Here is a 24,220-nt window from a genome sequence, read left to right on the forward strand (position 1 = left end):
AACACCATAGCCTCTCCGATGATGTGTGAGTAGTTTACCTCAGACCTTCGGGTCCATAGTTATTAGCTAGATGGCTTCTTCTCTCTCTTTGGATCTCAATACAAAGTTCTCCTTGATTCTCTTGAAGATCTATTCGATGTAATCTTCGTTTGCGGTGTGTTTGTCGAGATCCGATAAATTATGGGTTTATGATCAAGATTATCTAATAACAATATTTGAATCTTCTCTGAATTCTTTTATGTATAATTGGTTATCTTTGCAAGTCTCTTAGAATTATCAGTTTGGTTTGGCCTACTAGATTGATCTTTCTTGCAATGGGAGAAGTGCTTAGCTTTGGGTTCAATCTTGCGGTGTCCTTTCCCAGTGACAGCAGGGGCAGTGAGGGAGTCCTGGATTAGGGAATCTCTGGACAGCCGGACTATATCCTTTGGCCGGACTGTTGGACTATGAAGATACAAGATTGAAGACTTCGTCTCGTGTCCGGATGGAACTCTACTTGGCGTGGAAGGCAAGCTAGGCAGTACGGATATGGATATCTCCTCCTTTGTAACCGACCTTGTGTAACCCTAGCCCCCTCCGGTGTCTATATAAACCGGAGGGTTTTAGTCTGTAGGACAACAACAATCATACCATAGGCTAGCTTCTAGGGTTTAGCCTCTCCGATCTCGTGGTAGATCAACTCTTGTAATACTCATATCATCAAGAATAAATCAAGCAGGACGTAGGGTTTTACCTCCATCAAGAGGGCCCGAACCTGGGTAAAACATCGTGTCCCCTGCCTCCTGTTACCATCCGCCTTAGACGCACAGTTTGGGACCCCCTACCCGAGATCCGCCGGTTTTGACACCGACATTGGTGCTTTCATTGAGAGTTCCTCTGTGTCGTCGTCGTTAGGCTTGATGGCTCCTACTATCATCGATAGCGATGCAGTCCATGGTGAGACTTTTCTCCCCGGACAGATCTTTGAGTTCGGCAGCTTCGCACTGCGGGCCAACTCGCTTGGCCATCTGGAACAGATCAAAAGTTACGCCCCTGGCCACCAGGTCAGGTTTGGAAGCTTAAATTACACGACCGATATCCGTGGAGACTTGATCTTCGACGGATTCGAGCCCCTGCCTTGTGCGCCGCACGGTCGCGATGAGTATGATTTAGCTCTACCACCAGACAGTGTTCAGGAGATCGCACCGGCAACTGCTCCGACCCTCAGTTCGGAGCCAATCGCGCCATCCATGAACGGGTGGATAGACCCCGCCACGGAGGCCGTACCCTCAGCGGCGATCGAGCCAAATATCGACCTTACCCCTCATAAGAGCCGTGTTGTCAAATTGTCGGATCCTTCTCCGGCCACGGACTCTGAACCGCCTGCGCCCGTTCCTATCAAATCCGATAGGGCGCCGATCATGGAGTTTACCTGTGCGGATATTTTTCAACACTCGCCCTTCGGTGACATACTGAATTCACTAAGGTCTTTCTCTTTGTCAGGAGAGTCCTGACCGAACCATGTCCGGCAGGACTGGGATACGGATGATGAAGAAATTCGTCGCCCACCCACCACCCACTTAGTAGCCATTGTCGACGATTTAACCGACATGCTCGACTTCGACTCCGAAGACATCGACGGTATGGACGACGATGCAAGAGACGAATAGGAACCACTACCCACAGGGCACCAGACGCCCACTTCATCACATGACGTATACTGTGACGCCCCGAGACCATTGTGCCAGGTGTCTTTCAGTTATTCGCTGTCATTGCCAGGTCATTTGCTTGCGTGTTGCATCTTGCCATGTCATCATGTGCATTGCATCATCATGTTTTCAAAATTTGCATTAGCCCGGGTTCTCCCAGTTTCGTCCGTTGTCCGTTCTGAGCCCAGACACACTTGCACACGCCCGCGGCATGTCCGAAATATTATTTTATAAGTGGCCAGAAAATGTTATCGGAATGGGTTGAAAGTTGGCATGTGGTGTTGTTATGTTGTAGGTAGGCCGCCTGCCAAGTTTCATCGCATTCGGAGTTTGTTTGATAGCCCAGCGGATAACTATAGCAACATTATAGTCGGTCTAACGTCGGACGTTTTCGGTCTCCGGAAACAGTCGCCGGGCCTCCCTCTCTTCTCTTCTCTCAGCTCGAGACCGTCTACACAACTCACTACCTACCACCAGGTCCAACCTAATCTCTCTCGTCAGCCCGCAGCCCCCCTCTCGCGCGTCCAAAACTTACCCGAACCCGACCCGGACAGTCGTCACCATTGGATCCGGATCATCCCCAAACATCCCCTAATTATCTCCATTTTTCTTTTTGGACTCCCCTAACCTGTTATTCTCGATCGTCCGATCCCGATCCGACGATACAGATCCCTAACCTATTTCCTACATGCTATATATAGCCCCCTAACCCTAAATTTTAGGCCCTCTTTTCTCATCCACCCATCCCCACCGCCGCCGCCACGCTCAAATCCCCGTCGGGATCTCCCCCGCCCGAGCCACCCGACCAGCCTCCTTCATCCTTGGGATCCCTCCCGATCCTCTCTCCCAACCAACCAGCATCCGAGGCCTCCCTCGATCCACCCAACAAATCAGCTCCGCAGCTTCCCTGCTCCCCTCGCGCTCGGGCATGCAGCCAGTCGAGTGCCCACCTCCAGATCGAGAAGGAGGCTCGATCTCGAGCTTCTCAAGCCGCCAGCGACCAGGGGCCCTCCGGTGTGCCCCTTTTATTTCTCCTCCTTCCCCTGTTTCTTTTTTTTTTCTCTCTCTCTCTCAAAGTCTCATCTCTCTCTCTGTCCCGACACCATGGCCATCGCCCCGCTTCTTTGAGACCAGTCGCCGTTGATCTGCTACCATGCCGCCTCCCGTCGTCGTCCGCAAGCCAGGAGTCCGAGCTCCTCCTTCCCGAGTCAGCAGCGCCCGGATCCAGGCCGCAACGAGCGGAGCCCCGACGCCCGTCCGCCTGAGCGTGCCCCGCCTCGACCTCGGCGGTGACCATCGGCGCCGCCGCACAACGAAACGAGTTCCATCCCCGAACGCCATGGCCGCCTCCGACATGAACTCCTCCTGCGCCTGCACCTACCGCCATGGATGCCCGAACCAAACTGCTTCCTCGACCTTCAGGCCACTCGGACGCGCCCCTGCTTCCTCGACCGCCTGACCCCGTCACGCCCGAGCCGCACGGGAGACGAGTACCCCGTTGCAGCGCTCTGCCCCGCGCTCGTCTTCCCGCCCGGACGGCCGCCTCGCCAGCATCCCAGGGCTCGTCTCCAGCGATGCTGCTACTCTGAACCTCGTGCCCCCGCTGTTGTCTGCTTCGTTCAGTCGAGCAGAGCGCTCGCCCAGGCTGTGACGCGTCGCCCTTCCGTGTGGGCTGCCGCATCGCCTGCAGGCCTTCCAGCGCTCAAGGCCCATCCGAAATCCAGCAAGGCCTAGCTCCCTTGGCCCATGGTGAGACGCCCCCCCAGCAGCGCCTCTTTTTTATTTTTTTATTTTTTATTTTTTTTCTCAGCTGGCCCAACTTGCGCCAGATTTGGCCCATAGATGTTTTTTTTAGTTCTGTGAATTTACTAATTTTCCTTCACATGCATAATTACAGAATATGCCATCATTTTAAAAATGCTCACACCTAAATAACCGTGCATCGGATTCAAACAAACTTAACATGAAAGTTGCTTAGAATTTTGTCTAGTTTCATAATATGTCACTTTCATCCATGTTTAAAATGTTTAAAATGATGTTTGGTTAAATTTGCTCCTATGCCATGTTAAAATGCCTTAATTCATAACTAAATAACCGCAACTCTGAATTCAATAAACCTTATATGTAAATGGGGTAGAATTTTGCCTAGTTTAACATGGTGGCATCACTTTGCATGTTTAACAACTATAAAATATGGTTTAGGGCAGAATAGTATCATAACCAAAATATGCACATGAGGAGTTTTCGGACTTGTTCTTTGTCGTTCCGGCCTCATTTAAACTTGCCTAGATAGGTAGTTTTCATTTGCTTCACCCTCTTGTCATGTTTAACAACATTTAATATTGTTGGGTACATATCGAACTAAATAAGTCACGTGGTGTTTCGTCAATATGCAACGGAGTTGCATATTGAGCTCCACTTAACTTGTAGTGTTGTTTGTGCACTTTGCCATGCCATGCATATTTAAACCGGACATGCATCATACTTGGTTGTGCATCATGCCATGATTATGTGATGGTTGTTTACTATGTTGTTTGCTTCTTTCCGGTGTTGCTTCTTCGGGTTGGTTCCGATAACGTCGCGTTTGTGAGGACTCGTTTGACTACGTCTGTTTGTCTTCTTCATGGACTCGTTCTTCTTCCTTGCGGGATCTCAGGCAAGATGATTATACCTTCGAAATCACTTCTATCTTTGCTTGCTTAGTTGCTCGCTCTTTTGCTATGCCTATGCTGCGATACCTACCACTTGCTTATCATGCCTCCCATATTGTTGAACCAAGCCTCTAACCCACCATGTCCTAGCAAACCGTTGTTTGGCTATGTTACTGCTTTGCTCAGCCTCTCTTATAGCGTGTTAGTTCCAGGTGAAGATTGAAGTTTGTTCCTTGTTCGAACATAGAGATGTTGTTCCTTGTTGGAACATGGTTATTAGTTGGGATATCACTATATATCTTATTTAATTAATGCATCTATATACTTGGTAAAGGGTGGAAGGCTCGGCCTTATACCTGGTGTTTTGTTCCATTCTTGCCGCCCTAGTTTCCGTCATATCGGTGTTATGTTCCTGGATTTTGCGTCCCTTACGCGTTTGAGCTATTATGGGAACCCCTTGACAGTTCGCCTTGGGTAAAACTCCTCCAGCAATGCCCAACATTGGTTTTACCATTTGCCACCTAGCCTTTTCCTTTCCCTTGGGAGTCGCGCTCCTGAGGGTCATCATTATTTACCCCCCTCGGGCCAGTGCTCCTCTGAGTGTTGGTCCAACTTGTCAGCCGCCGGTGGCCACCAGGGGCAACTCTGGGCTGGCCTACCGGAAGTTTAGACAATCCGGTGTGCCCTGAGAAAGAGATATGTGCAGCTCCTATCGGGATTTGTCGGCACATTCGGGCGGTGTTGCTGGTTTAGTTTTACCCTGTCGAAATGTCTTGTTGTACCGGGATACCGAGTCTGATCGGAACGTCTCGGGAGGAGGTCTATTCCTTCGTTGACCATGAGAGCTTGTGATGGGTTAAGTTGGGACACCCCTGCAGGGATTTGAACTTTCGAAAGCCGTGCCCGCGGTTATGGGCAGATGGGAATTTGTTAATGTTCGGTTGTAGATAACTTGAACCTTAATTTAATTAAAATGAATCAACAGCGTGTGTTATCGTGATGGTCTCTTTCCGGCGGAGTCCAGGAAGTGAACACGGTGTTGGAGTTATGCTTGACGTAGGTTGTTTTAGGATCACTTCTTGATCATAGTTTATCGACCGTGCTTTGCCTTCTCTTCTCGCTCTCTTTTGCGTATGTTAGCCACCATATATGCTAGTCGCTTGCTGCAGCTCCACCTCATACCTTTACCTTACCCATAAGCTTAAATAGTCTTGATCGCGAGGGCGCGAGATTGCTGAGTCCTCCGTGACTCACAGATACTTCCAAAACCAGCTTGCAGGTGCCGATGAGTCCGTGCAGATGACGCAACCAAGCTCAGGAGGAGCTCGATGAAGATCTTGTCCTTTGTGTTGTTTCGTTCTAGTTGATCAGTAGTGGAGCCCAGTTGGGGTCGATCGGGGACCTTTGTCGCATTTGGGGTTCTTCTTGTATTTTGGTTCCGTAGTCGGACCTTGATTGTATTTGGATGTTGTAATGCTTTATTCATGTAATTGTGTGAAGTGGCGATTGTAAGCCAACTATGTATCTCTTTCCCTTATGTATTACATGGGTTGTGTGAAGATTACCTCAATTGCGACATTGCTTTCAATGCGGTTATGCCTCTAAGTCGTGGTTTGACACGTGGGAGATATAGCCGCATCGAGGGCGTTACATATACATGGTGGACACACCAAAAGAAAACGACGACGAGGAACGGAAGAATGCAACGAAGGGTTGTCCCCTCGAGAAGCGGTCAAAGAGGCAGCGTAAGTGCTGCTCCAAACCCCGCCTCAGCAGAAACAACAATCATATAGACCCAGCGTTAGAGCAGGGTGAACCATCGTCGGACCACGGCAACACGGGGAATCAAACCGAACAACCCGACTCTGTCAAAGATAATAATCCGGATGACATCACATCAGACAGACACCCGGAGCAACAGAATGCCCATCAAAGGCTTATCGCCACCGCGAGGAGTCTAAAAAAGCAGAAGCAAAGGCTCAAGGCTGCGCAAGACACACTCAGAATCAGATGGAGTAAAGTAGTCAACACAGCAGCAAAGTACGGTGGTAATCGCCACACCAAGAGCTACCTGAAGCGGAAGTTGCTACCTGAATTCGATGAGGAGGCCTTAGATCCCCCGCAACCAAAAATTAAAACGGCCATCTGGCCGGATAGACGACCTCACGGCCAACATATAGCAGCAAACAATGCCGCACATAAGCCAATACGCGATCCACGCAAGGGCTCGCATCAAAAGGACGGCGCAACCAGATCCATCTATGGACCACGCAAGCGTGCTCCAGCATACAATGCAACACAACAAACATCTGAACACCACGGTACACCCAGATTCAGGGGTGCCGCACACCCCCTATGTTTCACCGATGAGGTGCTGGACCATGAATTTCCAGAGGGATTCAAACCCGTAAACATAGAGGCATATGATGGAACAACAGACCCTGGGGTCTGGATTGAGGACTATATCCTCCATATCCATATGGCTCAAGGAGATGATCTCCACGCCATCAAGTACTTATCCCTCAAGCTCAAAGGGCCAGCTCGGCACTGGCTTAAAAGCCTCCCCGAAAGCTCCATTGGAAGCTGGGAAGAGCTCGAATACGCTTTTCGGGCAAATTTTCAAGGGACTTATGTCCGACCTCCGGATGCGGACGATTTGAGTCATATAACTCAACATCCCGGAGAGTCAGCTCGAAAGCTTTGGAACAGGTTTCTTACTAAAAAGAACCAAATAGTCGACTGTCCGGACGCCGAAGCCTTGGCAGCTTTTAAGCACAGCATCCGAGACGAATGGCTTGCCAGACACCTCGGCCAAGAAAAGCCGAGAACAATGGCAGCATTAACAAGCCTCATGACCCGCTTTTGCGCGGGCGAGGATAGCTGGCTAGCCCGATGCAGCACCAGCGACTCAAGTACATCCGAAGTTAGAGATGGAAACGGGAAATCACGACGCAGCAAAAATAATAAGCGCCGGAATAAAGAAGACAACCCGAAGAGCACGGCGGTAAACGCCGGATTCAGAAGCTCTCGGCCAGGTCAGCAAAAGCCTCCCTCTAAAGGCGCCAGAGATGAACTGTCCAGCCTAAACAAAATTCTGAACCAAATATGTCAGATCCATAGCACCCCCGATAAACCTGCAAATCATACCCACAGAGAATGTTGGGTCTTCAAGTAGTCCGGCAAGCTCAACGCCGAACATAAGGGGCAGGATACACCAAGCGAAGACGAGGATGAGCCTCGCAAGCAAAGCACTGGGGAACAGAAGAAATTTCCACCAGAAGTCAAAACAGTAAACGTGTTACACGTGATAAAGGGGAGAAACAAAGCGGCACTCCCAGATAAATATGCCCAAGGGCCTATCACCGCAGAGTTCTGCCACTGGCCGTCTCAACCGATCACCTTCGACCATCAGGATTACTCGGCAAGTATCCAGCGCGCAGGATGGGCTGCCTTGGTATTAGATCCAATAATTGACGGATACCACTTCACACGAGTCCTGATGGACGGTGGCAGCAGTCTAAACCTGATATATCAGGACACAGTCCACAAAATGGGGATAGACCCAACGAAAATTTGCCACAGCAATACTACCTTTAAAGGAGTAACGCCAGGCCCAGGGGCTCATTGCATGGGCTCCCTGCTACTAGAGGTTATATTCGGCTTCCCCGATAACTTCCATAGCAAAAATTTAACCTTCCACATTGCTCCATTCCAAAGTGGCTATCAAGCACTACTTGGACGCGAAGCTTTCGCTCGCTTTAATGCAATACCGCATTACGCTTCCCTCACACTTAAGATGCCCGATCCATGTGGCATCATTACAGTAAATGGAAATATTGAGCGATCCCTACGCGCCGAAGAGAGTGCGGTTGCCTTGGCAGCCGCACACTAAAACGGCCTCACCAACTAAAGCATTCGATAGGTCGTCAAGACCACGGACACGGTTAGACGAGTCTGGCGCAGCTATACGTAATTCATACAGGTTTGATGGCCACACCCCTATTACAAATACAAGGGGCTCAACGCGCGCAGACAAGTGGCAATTTTTACTCACCTTGAATTGTACATGGTTTCTTTAAACCTACCTTTTTGCATGACAACTTTTCACCTAAGTTCCTCTCTTTTACAGATGACCATCGTGCTACACCCATCCAGGATACGGCACAACGGAGACACAGGCGCAGACGTGCAGCAGGGACCCGTTCCAAGGATTCTTTTTAGATTAAGACCCTGCGTCAACCTTTTTACTGTCTCTTGTTGATACACATCCCTCGGATTCTCAGTACAATTGAGAAGGATGCTGACGTCTTGGCATGTGGTCACGTCAGAATAATGCACATACCTGGACACCAAGGGGCTTCTTACAAAGGGCACTGTTTAGCCCGCTATACACCATAAAGACCGAATACCTTAGGGAGTGTTCGGCGTCGCGAGTTTGGCCTTATATGCATCAGCTCCGAATCAAGTCTTTGGTCAAATGTTGGGTTTACCCGGCTCCTGTGTTTTGATGCCTTACGTTCCGCTCTATCGGCTAAGGCGGCACCAGGAGAACTACTGCGATTGTGCCCTGGTTCATCCGGACGAGCACCTTAGTAGAGAAAGCCGAAAACTGACTGTCATGATATAGCGTGAGAATGGTCAACCACTCGATGACCTATCGGAATCTTAGAATTCCTCCGCCTTAACGAAGGACCGTTTCCCGGCCAGGCATGTACGCACCCCGAATTCGGGTAAGTGCGGAGCCACCAGGGGCTATATAGTAGCCCCACTGTCAAACTCCTCTGGCTAAGTGAAAGTGTTAAAGCATTATAGTCTGGTTGCCTAGTTCGCTGCGCTATCACCTCCTTAATAGGACCAAGACGTTGGATTAAGTGTGAACACGCGTCTTCTGCGAACACCCCCGCATTATATGCGTGGGGGCTGAAGCCGATGACTGCAATCTTTCAGGTTATATACATATATACATAAACGGCCGCACAGGAGGCATCATATACTTTCGGGCAAAAGTATAAATACAGCCTTGACAAATTTAATAAAACATTGTTTTTACAATGGGAATACATGTCACTCAAACATAATATTCTTCGAGCACTGGGCCTCTATCAAACGAGCACCCTCAAGAACTTCTTCAAAATAGTGCTCGGCAGCCACTCGGCCTATGGTCGAACCCTGCGCCGCAACAGTGGTGGCATTCATCTCCGCCCAGTATGCTTTGACATGGGCAAGGGCCATCCGCGAGCCTTCTATGTGCGTCGACCTCTTCATCGCATTAATGCGCGGCACCGCACCAAGGAACTGCTGCACCAAGCTAAAATAGTTGTTCGGCTTCGGCCTCTCCGGCCACAGATGATCCACAACAGACCTCATTGCGAGTCCGGACAACCTATTGAGTTCGGCCCATTCGGCAAGCTGATCAGTAAGTGGAAGCGGATGCTCTGGAAAGTTAAATTGCGACCAGAATAGCTAGTCCACTTCACGATATGTTTGATCTCGGAAGTATTCGGCCGCATCGATAGCGCTCGCCGTCAAGTCCAGATATGCGTCTACCGAACTCCACAACCGATCCAGAGGGGCATATCGCGGATCTCCGAACTTCCTCCGCGGCATAAAGGGCTTCCCAGCCACAATATCGCCGGCTTCACGCAGCTCCTCCTTCTTTGCTCTCATGGCAGAGCGGGTGTCTTTGGTCGCCATCGTGGCCTTTTCAAGGTCCGTCGCCTTCGCTCGGTTTTCTTCTTCAAGGAACTGGCAACGGTCGGCAGTGTCTTTTAACTTTACAGCCATCTTAGCCATTTTCTCTTTGCTCTCGCAATGCGCGGCCTTCTCGGCTCTTAACTCTTCGACCGTCTTCAAAGCAGCCGCATTACTACTCCTTACTTGTTCTTTGGCTCAGGCAAGTTCCGCCCGAAGGGTCTCCACGGTGGTAGCTCCATCTGCAGTCACAACATATTAAAGATACTGGCATAATGCTGCTCTTACTATGTGACATTCACCAGAAAACATCACTTACCCTGTGCCTCATCAAGCCGCTTGTTAACAAGCTCGATGTCGGCATCTGCCGCATCCAGTTGCCGCTTTAGTTCGGCAAACTCATTAGTCCCGCTAGCCACCGGAGCTTCCACCACCTGCACATAAAAGTGGTATGGTTATTACCTGGGACTACGATCCTCTGTTTGCCGCCGTTCTCGGCGACAACCAGAGTCTCAGGGGCTACTATCTACACAGGGCACACCTAAAAATGTGCGGTACTATCACAAATGTATATCATTTTACGTACCTCAAAGCCCGTTAGTAGACTCATAAAGGCATCATGCAACCCGCTTTCGGCAGACAAAATCCTTTCAATCACCGTACCCATCAATGTACGGTGCTCTTCTGAGATAGTGGCTCGCCCTAGCAGATCCCTCAGTGCGTCTGATCGCATACCAGACGGTGCCGGATTCTTTTGGTTGCTCTCTTCAAGAGCCGGATACTGAGGGCTTCGGGTGACCATGGGATTACCTTCTGGCCTTGCCGGATCCGGAGAAACTCTCTGTGATGACACTTCAAGGTCGCCCGCTTCTTGAGCCGGGGAGTCCGGGGGAGGCGTTTCGCTCTCCATCATCTCCGAAAGAAGATCCCCCGAAGACGAGCTCTACTGAGAAGGGCTTAGATCCGAACTGCAAGATAAACGCTTCGGTTATTTTCCTCGGAAGTAAGGTAGAATATCTTTACTATTAAGCATTTTTTGATCACTTACGGCTCGTTAGAGGGCTGATCCCCGCGCGGACTTTGTGCGGCAAGAGCACCCTCCGAGGCAGGACCCTCTGGTGGAGACTTCTTCTCCCATTTGGAAGCCTTGGTTTCCGGATTTTCAGAGGCAGTCCTCTTCCTTCCCTGGAGCGAGAGAATGTCAGATTCTTCCCCTTGGTTATCCTCCTTCATGGAGGCGCTCATTCCCTCGGTTGGAATTGGTAGCGGTGGGGGCCCGCTTTTGCCCTCATTATTCCCCCCCTTCATCTTCCTTTGAGGGCGTCGGGCAAGGCGCTAGCTCGAGCATCTTTTCCAGTACCGGATTGTCCAAACCCTCAGGAAGGGGGGCCGAACACCGAATCATCTTCGCCTTTGTTAGCCAGTCCTGGTCAAAGAGTGATTTCTCAGAATGACGTCATGATAAATGAAAAACGGTGTGTTCGGCTAGAGGATTACTTACTTGGTCGATGGTGTGGTTGCTACTCAGGCCCACATCCTCGGTAGTGTCCGGACACTCTATTTGAGGTCTGAAGAATGATTTATACATCTCCTCGTGCATCAGGCCGAGGAAATTCTGAATAGTGCGCGGTCCTTCTGGGTTGAACTCCCACATGCGGAGGGGCCGGCGTTTGCAAGGCTGGACTTGACGAACCAGCATGACTTGCACTACCATAACCAAACTAAAACCTCCCTCGAAGAGATCCTGGATGCGGCTCTGTATTATGGGCACATCCTTGGCTGGACCCCAGCTCAGCCCCCTGCTGATCCATGACATCAGTTGTGGTGGAGGGCCCGAGCGAAAGGTGGGGGAAGCTACCCACTTGGCACTTCTGGGAGCAGTGATGTAGAACCACTCCCGTTGCCATAATCCGGGCACCTCTGGAAAGGAACCTTTTGGCCACGGAGCTCCAACAATCTTGCTTATTAATGCACCTCCGCACGCTGCGTACTGCCCCTCAACCGTCTTCGGCTTCACGTCAAAGGTCTTGAGCCACATGCCAAAGTGAGGGGTAATGCGGAGGAAGGCCTCACATACAACAATAAATGCCGATATGTGGAGAAAGGAATCCAGGGCTAGATCGTGGAAATCAAGCCCGTAATAGAACATCAAACCCCTAACGAAGGGATCCAGAGTGAGGCCTAGTCCTCAGAGGAAGTGGGAGATGAACACGGCGTCTTCATTGGGTTCAAGAGTAGGGACGACCTGCCCTCGGGCGGGCAGCCGATGCGAGACTTTGGCGGTCAAGTATCTTGCCTCCCTCAACTTCTTGATATCCTCTTCCGTGACTGACGAGGGCATCCACCGGCCCTGGAGGCTGGATCCGCACATGATTGAAGGTCCGAAGCACCTGACCTGGGCTTTGGGTGTTAGAACTCGAGGCGGGGGAAGGATTCGATTGAGCACGGGAGGAAAAAAGTAAAAGCCTTGACCCTTTATAAAGAGGGTGAATATCAAGCATCCTCCTCGTGGCCATTTGGGACTTGCCTAAAATCTAGGAGTCCTAGGCATCGTTGGGTTACCCATACCCGTATTGATGAGAATCCCATAATAAGGGGGACACGATCTCTGCTTTGACAAGACGTGTCAAGAAACTGCCTCGTGTTATGTGCGGGGCTAGTTAAAGAAAAACGGTTCGAATAATCACCGAGCCATGGCATGATGTCATGTTACCAAAATGTGTCAGCAGATTAGAAATATTATCCTCTCTACGGTGGTATGTGGAACTTATTTTGCAGGGTCAGACACTATCCTTTTATTCGAACTCTTCTGTGGTGTATCCGAAGGAGGAACCCGCCTTGCAATGCCGAAGACAACACTGCGCGCCGGACTCATCGTCATTGAAGCCTGGTTCAGGGGCTACTGAGGGAGTCCTGGATTAGGGGGTCTCCGGACAGCCGGACTATATCCTTTGGCCGGACTGTTGGACTATGAAGATACAAGATTGAAGACTTCGTCTCGTGTCCGGATGGAACTCTACTTGGCGTGGAAGGCAAGCTAGGCAGTACGGATATGGATATCTCCTCCTTTGTAACCGACCTTGTGTAACCCGAGCCCCCTCCGGTGTCTATATAAACCGGAGGGTTTTAGTCTGTAGGACAACATACAATCATACCATAGGCTAGCTTCTAGGGTTTAGCCTCTCCGATCTCGTGGTAGATCAACTCTTGTAATACTCATATCATCAAGAATAAATCAAGCAGGACGTAGGGTTTTACCTCCATCAAGAGGGCCCGAACCTGGGTAAAACATCGTGTCCCCTACCTCCTGTTACCATCCGCCTTAGACGCACAGTTCGGGACCCCCTACCCGAGATCCGCCGGTTTTGACACCGACAGGCAGCAAGGCACGTATTGTATTGTTGCCATCGAGGATAAAAAAGATGGGGTTTATATCATATTGCATGAGTTTATCCCTCTACATCATGTCATCTTGCTTAAAGTGTTACTCTGTTCTTGTGAACTTAATACTCTAGATGCATGCTGGATAGTGGTCGATGTGTGGAGTAATAGTAGTAGATGCAGGCAGGAGTCGGTCTACTTGTCTCGGACGTGATGCCTATATACATGATCATACCTAGATATTCGCATAACTATGCTCAATTCTATCAATTGCTCGACAGTAATTTGTTCACCCACCGTAATACTTATGCTCTTGAGAAAAGCCACTAGTGAAACCTATGGCCCCCGGGTCTATTTTCCATCATATTAATCTCCCGTTATTTCCATTACTGTTTACTTTGCTTTCTTTACTTTTACTCTTTATCATAAAAATACCAAAAATATTACCTTATCATCTCTATCAGATCTCACTCTCGTAAGTGACCGTGAAGGGATTGACAACCCCTTTATCGCGTTGGTTGCGAGGTTCTTATTTGTTTGTGTAGGTACAAGGGACTTGAGCGTGACCTCCTACTGGATTGATACCTTGGTTCTCAAAAACTGAGGGAAATACTTATACTACTTTACTACATCACCCTTTCCTCTTCAAGGGAAAACCAACGCAGTGCTCAAGAGGTAGTAGTCATATTGGTGTAAAGCGCATGAAGAAACTCCACGCGGATGGACTTTTGGAATCACTTGATTATGAATCATTTCATGCTTGCGAACCATGCCTCATGGGCAAGATGACTATGACTCCGTTCTCCGGAACAATGGAGCGAGCAACTGACTTATTGGAAATAATACATACTGATGTATGTGGTCCGATGAGTGTTGTGGCTCGCAGCGGGTATCGTTATTTTCTAACCTTCATGGATGATTTGAGCAGATATGGGTATATCTACTTGATGAAACATAAGTCTGAAACATTTGAAAAGTTCAAAGAATTTCAGAGTGAAGTGGAAAATCATCGTAATGAGAAAATAAAGTTTCTACGATCTGATCGCGGAGGCGAATATTTGAGTTACGAGTTTGGTCTTCATTTGAAACAATGTGGAATAAGTTTCGCAACTCACGCCACCTGGAACACCATAGCGTAATGGTGTGTCCGAACGTCATAACCGTACTTTATTGGATATAGTGCAATCTATGATGTCTCTTACCGATTTACCACTATCGTTTTGGGATTATGCATTAGAGACAGCTACATTCACGTTAAATAGGGCACCGTCTAAATCCATTGAGATGACACCGTATGAATTATGGTTTGGCAAGAAACCTAAGCTGTCGTTTCTTAAAGTTTGGGTTTGCGATGCTTATGTGAAAAAGTTTCAACCTGATAAGCTTGAACCCAAATCGGAGAAGTGCGTCTTCATAGGATACCCAAAAGAAAATGTTGGGTACACCTTCTATCACAGATCCGAAGGCAAGACATTCATTGCTAAGAATGGATCCTTTCTAGAGAAGGAGTTTCTCTCAAAAGAAGTGAGTGGGAGGAAAGTAGAACTTGATGAGGTAATTGTACCTGCTCCCGAATTGGAAAGAAGTTCATCATAGAAATGAGTTCTAGTGATGCCTACACCAATTAGTGAGGAAGTTAATGATGATGATCATGAAACTTCAGATCAAGTTACTACTAAACCTCGTAGGTCAGCCAGAGTAAGGTCCACACCAGAGTGGTACGGTAATCCTGTTCTGGAGGTCATGTTACTTGACCATGACAAACCTATGAACTATGAGGAAGCGATGATGAGCCCAGATTCCGCGAAATGGCTTAAGGCCATGAAATCTGAGATGCGATCCATGTATGAGAACAAAGTGTGGACTTTGATTGACTTGCCCGATGATCGGTGAGCCACTGAGAATAAATGGATCTTCAAGAGGAAGACGGACGTTGATAGTAGTGTTACTATCTACAAAGCTAGACTTGTCGGAAAAGGTTTTTGACAAGCTCAAGGTGTTGACTACGATGAGATTTTCTCACTCGTAGCGATGCTTAAGTCTGTCCAAATCATGTTAGCAATTGCCCCATTTTATGAAATCTGGCAAATGGATGTCAAAACTGTATTCCTTAATGGATATCTTAAAGAAAAGTTGTATATGATGCAACCAGAAGATTTTGTCAATCCAAAAGGTGCTAACAAAGTGTGCAAGCTCCAGCGATCCATTTATGGACTGGTGCAAGCATCTTGGAGTTGGAATATACGCTTTCATGAGTTGATCAAAGCATATAGTTTTATACAGACTTGCGGTGAAGCCTGTATTTACAAGAAAGTGAGTGGGAGCACTACAGCTTTTCTAATAAGTATATGTGAATGACATATTGTTGATCGGAAATGATGTAGAATTTTTTGGAAAGCATAAAGGAGTTTTTGAAAGGAGTTTTTCAAAGAAAGACCTCGATGAAGCTGCTTACATATTGAGCATCAAGATCTATAGAGATAGATCAAGACGCTTGATAAGTTTTTTCAATGAGTACATACCTTGACAAGATTTTGAAGTAGTTCAAAATGGAACAGTCAAAGAAGGAGTTCTTGCATGTGTTGCAAGGTGTGAAGTTGAGTAAAAACTCAAAACCCGACCACGGGAGAAAATAGAAAGAGAATGAAAATTCATTCCCTATGCCTCAGTCATAGGTTCTATGAAGTATGCTATGTTGTGTACCAGACCTATTGTGTACCTCACCATGAGTTTGGCAAGAGGGTACAATAGTGATCCAGGAGTGGATCACTGGACAGCGGTCAAAATTATCCTTAGTAGAATAAGGATATGTTTCTAGGTTATGGAGGTGACAAAAAGTTCGTCGTAAAGGGTTACGTCGATGCAAGTTTTGACACCGATCCAGATGACTCTAAGTATCAATCTGGATACATATTGAAAGTGGGAGCAATTAGCTAGAGTAGCTCCGTGCACAGCATTGTAGACATAAAAATTTGCAAAATACATACGGATCTGAATGTGGCAGACCCGTTGACTAAACTTCTCTCACAAGCAAAACATGATCACACCTTAGTACTCTTTAGATGTTAATCACATGGCGATGTGAACTAAATTATTGACTCTAGTAAACCCTTTGGGTATTGGTCACATGGCGATGTGAACTATAGTGTTAAATCACATGACGATGTGAACTATTGATGTTAAATCACATGGCGATGTGAACTAGATTATTAACTCTAGTGCAAGTGGGAGACTGAAGGAAATATGCCCTAGAGGCAATAATAAAGTTGTTATTTATATTTCATTATATCATGATAAATTTTTATTATTCATTCTAGAATTGTATTAACCGGAAACTTAGTACATGTATGAATACATAGACAAACAGAGTGTCCCTAGTATGCTTACTTGACTAGCTCGTTAATCAAAGATGGTTAAGTTTCCTAGCCATAGACATGTGTTGTCATTTGATCAACGGGATCACATCATTAGAGAATGATGTGATGGACAAGACCCATTCGTTAGCTTAGCACTATGATCGTTTAGTTTATTGCTATTGCTTTCTTCATGACTTATACATGTTCCTCTAACTATGAGATTATGCAACTCTCAAATACCGGAGGAACACCTTGTGTGCTATCAAACGTCACAACATAACTGGGTGATTATAAAGATGCTCTGCAAGTGTCTCCGAAGGTGTTTGTTGGGTTGGCATAGATCGATATTAGGATTTCTCACTCCGTGTATCGGAGGGGTATCTCTGGGCCCTCTCAATAATGTACATCACTAAGCCTTGCAAGAAATGTGACTAATGAGTTAGTTGCAGGATGATGCATTATGGAATGAGTAAAGAGACTTGCCGGTAATGAGGTTGAACTAGGTATGAGGATACCGACGATTGAATCTCGGGCAAGTAACATACCGATGACAAAGGGAACAACGTATGTTGTTATGCCGTTTGACCTATAAAGATCTTTGTAGAATATGTAGGAGCCAATATGAGCATCCAGGTTCCGCTATTGGTTATTGACCGGAGATGTGTCTCGGTCATGTCTACATAGTTCTCGAACCCGTAGGGTCCGCATGCTTAATGTTCGATGACGATTTGTATTATGAGTTATGTGATTTGATGACCGAAGTTTGTTCGGAGTCCCGGATGAGATCACGGACATGACGAGGAGTCTCGAAATGGTCGAGAGGTAAAGATCGATATATTGGAAGGCTATATTCGGACATCGAAAAGGTTCAGAGTGATTCGGATATTTTTCAAAGTACCGGAGAGTTACGGGAATTCACCGGGGGAAGTATTGGTCCTCAATGGGCCATACGGGAAAGGAGAGAAGGGCCTCAAGGGATGGCCGCGCGCCCCCCCATGGACTGGTCCAAATTAGACTAGGAGGGGGCGGCGCCCCCCTCCTTCCTTCTCCCCTCTTCCTCCTTCCCTTCCTTCTCCTAGTTGGAATAGGAAAGGGGGGTAACTTCATCATCACCGTCACCATGCCGTCGTGCTGACGAAACTATCCCTTGGCCTCAGCTGGATTAAGAGTTCGAGGGACGTCACCGAGCTATATGTGTGCAGATCGCGGAGGTGTCGTGCGTTCGGTACTTGATCGGTTGGATCGCGAAGACGTTCGACTACATCAACCACGTTACTAAACGGTTCCGCTTTTGGTCTACAAGGGCACGTGGACACACTCTCCTCGCTCGTTGCTATGCTTCTCCTAGATAGATCTGGCGTGATCGTAGGCAAAAATTTTGAAATACTATGTTCCCCAACAGAGCCGGCAAGATAGCCCGGCAGACCTTGCCGGTCAATCAGTGATGTGACACTAAGTTGTGCATTTAATGCACCCTATCAGCCCGCAGAGTTAGGTATGATAGCACTGTTTGCTATCATATTAGTAGATAATGACCACTTTGCCACTGTGGTGACCCCTTAATCTATAAAAGGAGGCCCATGGCACTCGTAGGGGGGGTTAGGAGATTAGAAACTTGACAACCCCAAGCCACGATACGCGCGTAGTCGCTACGACCCTTACTAGGCAAGTGTCCTACACGTCACCACACTCATTCCACCATCAATCCACCAAAGTAGGAGTAGGGTTTTACACCTCGCGGCGGCCCGAACCTGGGTAAATTGGTCGTGTGCTTTCTGCCGTGCTGCCGCGCGCCTTTCTGCTCTTTGTGCAACGCGACGTCCCCCCACCGAACCAGCAAGGGGCCACCCGGTCCCATAGGTGGCCGCGGATATCCTATGACATAGTGGATGAGTTTCAGCAGCACGACGGCATGGTGATGGTGATGGTAAAGTTATCTCCGTAGGGCTCCGCCTAAGCACAACGAAAATATGACCGAGGGTGTAAACGGTGGAGGGGGCGCCACACACGGCTAAGACAATGTTTTGTCCTTGCTAGGCGCCCCCCTCCCACATATATATAGGTGGGGGAGAGGGGAGAGGCCAAGGGGCGCCCCAAGTAGGGCCAAATCCTACTTGGGGACTTCCCCAAGCCATGCCCCGCCCCTTCCATATATGAGTGCGGGAGGAAGGCAAGAGCAGGAGCCCCCTCCCCTTTCCTTTCTCTCACGAGGAGGGAAAGGCAGGAGGGGCCACCCCTCCCCTTTCCTTCCCCTAGGGCTGGCCAGCCATGTAAAGGGGTGCACCAGCCCCCTAGTGGGCTGGTATGTCCCCTCCTTTGGCCCATTAAGCCCATACACTTACCGGGGGTGTCCGGAACCCCTTCCGGTGACCCGGTGACTACCGGTGCACTCCGAAACTATTCGGTGTCCGAATACCATCATTATATATATAAATCTTTACCTCTTGACCATTTCAAGACTCCTCGTCATGTCCGTGATCTCATCCGGGACTCCGAACAACTTTCGGTCACTAAATCATATAACTCATATAACAATATATCGTCAACGAACGTTAAGCGTGCGAACCCTACGGGTTAAAGAACTATGTAGACATGACTGAGACACCTCTTCGGTCAATAACCAATAGCGGAACCTGGATGCCCATATTGGTTCCTACATATCTATGAATACCTTTATCGGTCGAACCTTATGATAACATATGTAATTCCCTTTGTCCATTGGTATGTTACTTGACCGAGATTAGATCGTTGGTATCTTCATACCTAGTTCAATCTCGTTACTAGCAAGTCTCTTTACTCGTTCCGTAATACATCGTCTGCAACTAACTCATTAGACACTTTTCTTGCAAGGATTCTTATGATGTGTATTACCAAGAGGGCCCAGAGATACCTCTCCGATACTCGGAGTGACAAATCCTAATCTCGATCTATGCCAACTCAACAAACACCTTCGGAGATACCTGTAGAGCATCTTTATGATCACCCACTTATGTTGTGACGTTTGGCAGCACACAAGGTATTCCTCCGGTATCCGGGAGTTGCATAATCTCATAGTCGGAGGAATATGTATTTGACATTAAGAAAACAATAGCAATAAACTGAACGATCAATATGTCGAGCTAACGGATGGGTCTTGTCCATCACATCATTCTCCTAATGTTGTGATCCCGTTATCAAATGACAACACATGTCTATGGTTAGGAAACCTTAGCCCTCTTTGATCAACGAGCTAGTCTAGTAGAGGCTTACTAGGGACACGGTATTTTTTTATGTATTCACACATGTATTTAAGTTTTCGATCAATACAATTCTAGCATGAATAATAAACCTTTATCATGAATGAGGAAATATAAAATAACAACTTTATTATTTCCTCTAGGGCATATTTCCTTCAGCTTTCACCCATTCGCATTAATTCATCCAAAGTTCCTCACCCTTATGCACGAATTTTGGAATAAGCCATCTTCCTATCAAGGTTAAGGAGTCAATTGAGCATCTGAGTGGCGGGATTGAATACCCGGGTCGAATCAGAGTTCACGCCGCCTGCCCTAAACAAATAGAATAGGAGGCATGGGCCACAGGTCGCACATAAGCCATCGAGTCACACGACAGAAGAACACCCAACATAAAGATGCACACTCCTCCATGTGAAATAGAAAGATTCGTCTTCACTTTTTTGTAATAATCGTGACGAACAGCCATCAGCAGTCGGCTCGTTGGTAAGGTGAGAGCTTCAAGCCCGCTTTCTGGTGGCACACCCCCCAAACAAGCACCACTCGACGAGGGGGTGCGGGGAAAGCTATAGGCCCAAAACCTTCGACCCTTCTTTCTATATGGGGGTGCCCGGGGCACCTCATCTTGTCATTTTGTTGCTTATTCCCCTTAGGCTGAAGTGGTTGTACTTTACTTCGGAGCGCCCGCTCACGCTTCGCTGACCTATCACATGGTAAAGAGAAGAGAGTACAAAAGAATTGTAAATAGAGCAGACCGTAGAAAGATTCTAATATGACAAGTCCGCCATGGATTTGATAATAAGGAAATGGAGAATGGGAACAAAATGAAATAAAGCATTTCTAGTGGATGAGCTTCTCTCCATTTTGTCTGGTAATAGAATAGGGCGGCTTGCTTTGATCAACCCTCCACTTTTAGCTCTGTCCATGGAGCGTATATATTTCCTTAAATGTAGATAGACCAAAAAAGGGAATAAAGGGATAGGAATAGGAATTATAGTACCATTGGAAGAAGAGGCACCAGCGGGAACACCTCTATTGACGAACCATTTCAATGGTACAGGTGTTGCCATGCCACGGGGCACGGCCATGGAAGTAATGAAAAAGAAGAAGTTATGTAGTTGGACCATCTACTCTATCCGTTCAATTTGAGCTTCTCCAGAGAAGATGAGACGCTAAAAATGGAAGTGTTCGCAACGCATACCGAAAAAGGGTACCTATGTTGTCGACCATTAATGACTAGTTCGAAGACTAGGAGCAGGGGCACGTGCCAAGAAAGATTTGTTACTTTCCATATGGTTTTCGAACGTTTTCAATAAAACCTTCTCGTAGAAGTATTTTCACAAAGTTTTCGGTAATATTAGTAGATGCTATTCGAACCCTTCCTTTTATTAAGATTAGAATTTTTATTCTTATTATTATCTAATTATTCTTTTTTTCATGTATATTCTGATACCCTACTATATCATAGTCTCTACTACTAGTATTTTTAATACCTCAGGAGCTCATGAGACTCTTTCAGTGAAATTTATAAGTCTCAATTCCCGAGCGATCGCACCCAAAACTCGAGTTCCTTTTGGATTTCCTTCTTGATCAATGACAACCGCCATCATATTGTATTATCATACCATTGTCACATTTGAGTTATTTACATGTACGTACAATTACAGCTCGTCTTACTTCTGTCTAATCTTTCTAGAGGTGTAACATCCCAAATTTTCAATTTGGAATGTTATACACTAGATCATCATTACATATCATATTTTATTGCATTTGGTTGATCCTAGAAATTCTACGCAACTCAAGGACCCTCGGAGAGAGTTGGGGATTCCGTTATTTTCATATTTGAGTTTGCTCAAATTTTGAAAATAGGATCATTTGATTTTATTTATTTTATCTTCAATTATTTCTATTATCAAAAAAATGAGAGAGGGAATAAAATGACTTTCCCAAAATAAGGAAATATTGAGGAATTAATAAAAAATCAAATAAGATTTTATTTTGGTTTTATTTGCTATTTTATTTGAAATTAGGAAAAATGCGCGTTTTTCAAAATTGCATTTAGGCCTCAAATAAATGTTCATCCTGTGCGGCTTGATTTTAGAAGCCAGGAAAAATTTATTTCGGGATTTTTGAAGTCCGTTTAGTATTTATTTTGTTTTTTTCTGAGCATAATTATTAAAAAACGCCGAACGGATTTAGAGCCGGACCCGGCCCGGACTCCTACCGGCCGAGCTTTAAATAGCGCCGCCCCGAGGCCCGAGCAGCCCAGCTGCCACCGCCCCGCAAACCCTAACAATAGCCGCGCCCAGCCCCAGCCGCCGCCGACGAGATTGACCGCCGCCGCCGTTTTTTTAGAAAAACCGTTCGGTTTTTCTAATGTTTTTTTGTTTTTTTAGATTCATTTTTTTCGATAGATCGGTTTTTTTGGATTAGTTAATTAGCGAGTGTTCGCTCGTTCGTTCGTTTTAACGAACGCGTTTATCATTTAGATCAGATAACGACCGTTCATTCGTTAATCTGTTCGTCGTTTTTCTTTTTCTCGGATTAAATTCGTGATTTTTCTGATCGCAATTTCTGATCCGATTTTCGTTCTAGTATAACTTTTCTTTTGTTTATCGGAATCAGGCGATTCAAGCGCCTGGAGTTTCGTCTCGAAACCCTCTTTCCGTTTAACCAACTCAAACAAGTTTTTGCCTTTGTAAAATTTAACCTAGATCCAGAATAGTAAACGAAGCTTGTTTCTTTTGTCGTTTGTCTTTCGTTGCTTCGTTCGATTTGATTCTTTTTGCCAACCGGAGTTCTTAAGTTGAACTTTCTGGTTAGATCTCTTATTTGAGTTTTACCTGTGCATTAGTTGAGTACTTATTGTATGCTTGTTTGTTTGCGATAGAGTATCCGGAGTGCGCCGCTTGCTACTTCAAATCGCTAGGTTTCGCGGATCATCAGCAAGGCAAGTAACACTTTGATCATACTTCCTTTTACCCAGTTTTTATTGCATTAGATCAATCCTCACACATTGCATGATTAGGATCTAATTAAATTGTGCGTTTTGGGAAGTAGTTGAGGTAGTACCTATTACCTGTTATTATCAAACCTTTGGGAGTTACTTCTACGTTGCTTATATTGCCATGTTATGTTAGTAGACATGGATTGGGTGAGTGAAATCCATGACAGATGTGAGTTTGTTAAAATAATGGTTTATCTAAGGTGGCAACTTAAACACACATCTGGGTGGATTGAGGCACCTGGGTATTCCAACGATTGCCTGTTTTTCTTTTGGACCGACACCCAGACTCAAAGGGATCATGAGATTATTTCATACTAGAAGCTTCCATGTGCAGCCACAAGCTACTATAGGCTCTAGCATAGTTGACTAAGTTGTGAGAACTCTTACAGTGGTAGACTAGCAGATGTAGGGGAAAGTAGGTGTAACGGTCTACCCGTTCGTAAGGTGTTAGTGCTTCTGAAAGACTATGTCTCGGTCATCCGTTTCTCAAACACCCTGTAGTGCGAGAATCCCAACAAAGGAGATCGAGTCTTGTGGGGAAAAGTGCGCAAACCTCTGCAGAGTGTATAAACTAATCATGGTTAGCCGTGTCCCCGGTTATGGACATCTTGAGTATCTAGTACTTGGATTATCATGTGAATCTCATCATGTTACTCTAATTAATTTTGTTGGGTTCTAATGATGATGTTTTAATTGGGATTGAGAGCGTGTCTACACTCTCAATGTTTAACAACCACCATGTTAGTTAAATCAAATTATTTCCTTTGCAGTAGGGAAAAATTGGCTTTACGCAAAACTATAACCATAGAGCTTTCCACCAGCCAAATATGCATATAGAATAGCCTTATTCTTTCATTGTTCTCTATGTGTTACATTGCCAGTATATTCCATGTGCTGACCCGTTTCGGGCTGCAACGTTCATGTTGCAGACTTTTCAGACGACGAGTAAGGTGTTTTTAGGTCGTGGTTCTATACTCAGTGATGCCGTTGGAGTTGATGGACTCACTTATCTTCCAAGCCTTCCGCTGTTATCGTTATTAGATGGACTTAAGCCATATTTATTGCAATAAGTTCTCTTTTGAGACACTCAATGTAATAAGTGTGTGATTGCTACTCTGTTATAAATCCTTCAAGTACTGTGTGGTGTCAGAATTACTAATCCAGGGATGACACCTAAGCACCGAGATTGGATCGTTTGAGGTCTGGTCGCTAC

At 46.6% G+C, this 24,220-nt stretch overlaps 1 protein-coding gene across 3 annotated transcripts; it reads left to right on the forward strand.

Moving 5' to 3' along the window:
* The first annotated feature begins 2,429 nt into the window (after nt 1–2,429).
* Nucleotides 2,430–8,452, forward strand: LOC147990784 (uncharacterized). Of its 3 annotated transcripts, XM_087518248.1 has the most exons (3): nt 2,430–2,702; nt 2,823–4,344; nt 5,612–8,452. In XM_087518248.1, exon 3 carries the CDS (start codon nt 5,997–5,999, stop codon nt 7,512–7,514), a length of 1,518 nt encoding a protein of 505 aa, XP_087374374.1. In that variant the 5' UTR covers nt 2,430–2,702; nt 2,823–4,344; nt 5,612–5,996; the 3' UTR covers nt 7,515–8,452. The 3 variants fall into 3 exon arrangements, with proteins under 3 accessions (XP_087374374.1, XP_087374390.1, XP_087374385.1); XM_087518264.1 differs by lacking the exon at nt 2,823–4,344; XM_087518259.1 differs by lacking the exon at nt 2,430–2,702 and having other exon boundaries at nt 2,709–4,344.
* Nucleotides 8,453–24,220: the final 15,768 nt, after the last annotated feature.

This window comes from Triticum urartu, chromosome 1A, assembly GCF_056163025.1.
Source record: "Triticum urartu cultivar PI428250 chromosome 1A, HENAU_Tu73, whole genome shotgun sequence".
Lineage (NCBI taxonomy): Eukaryota > Viridiplantae > Streptophyta > Magnoliopsida > Poales > Poaceae > Triticum > Triticum urartu.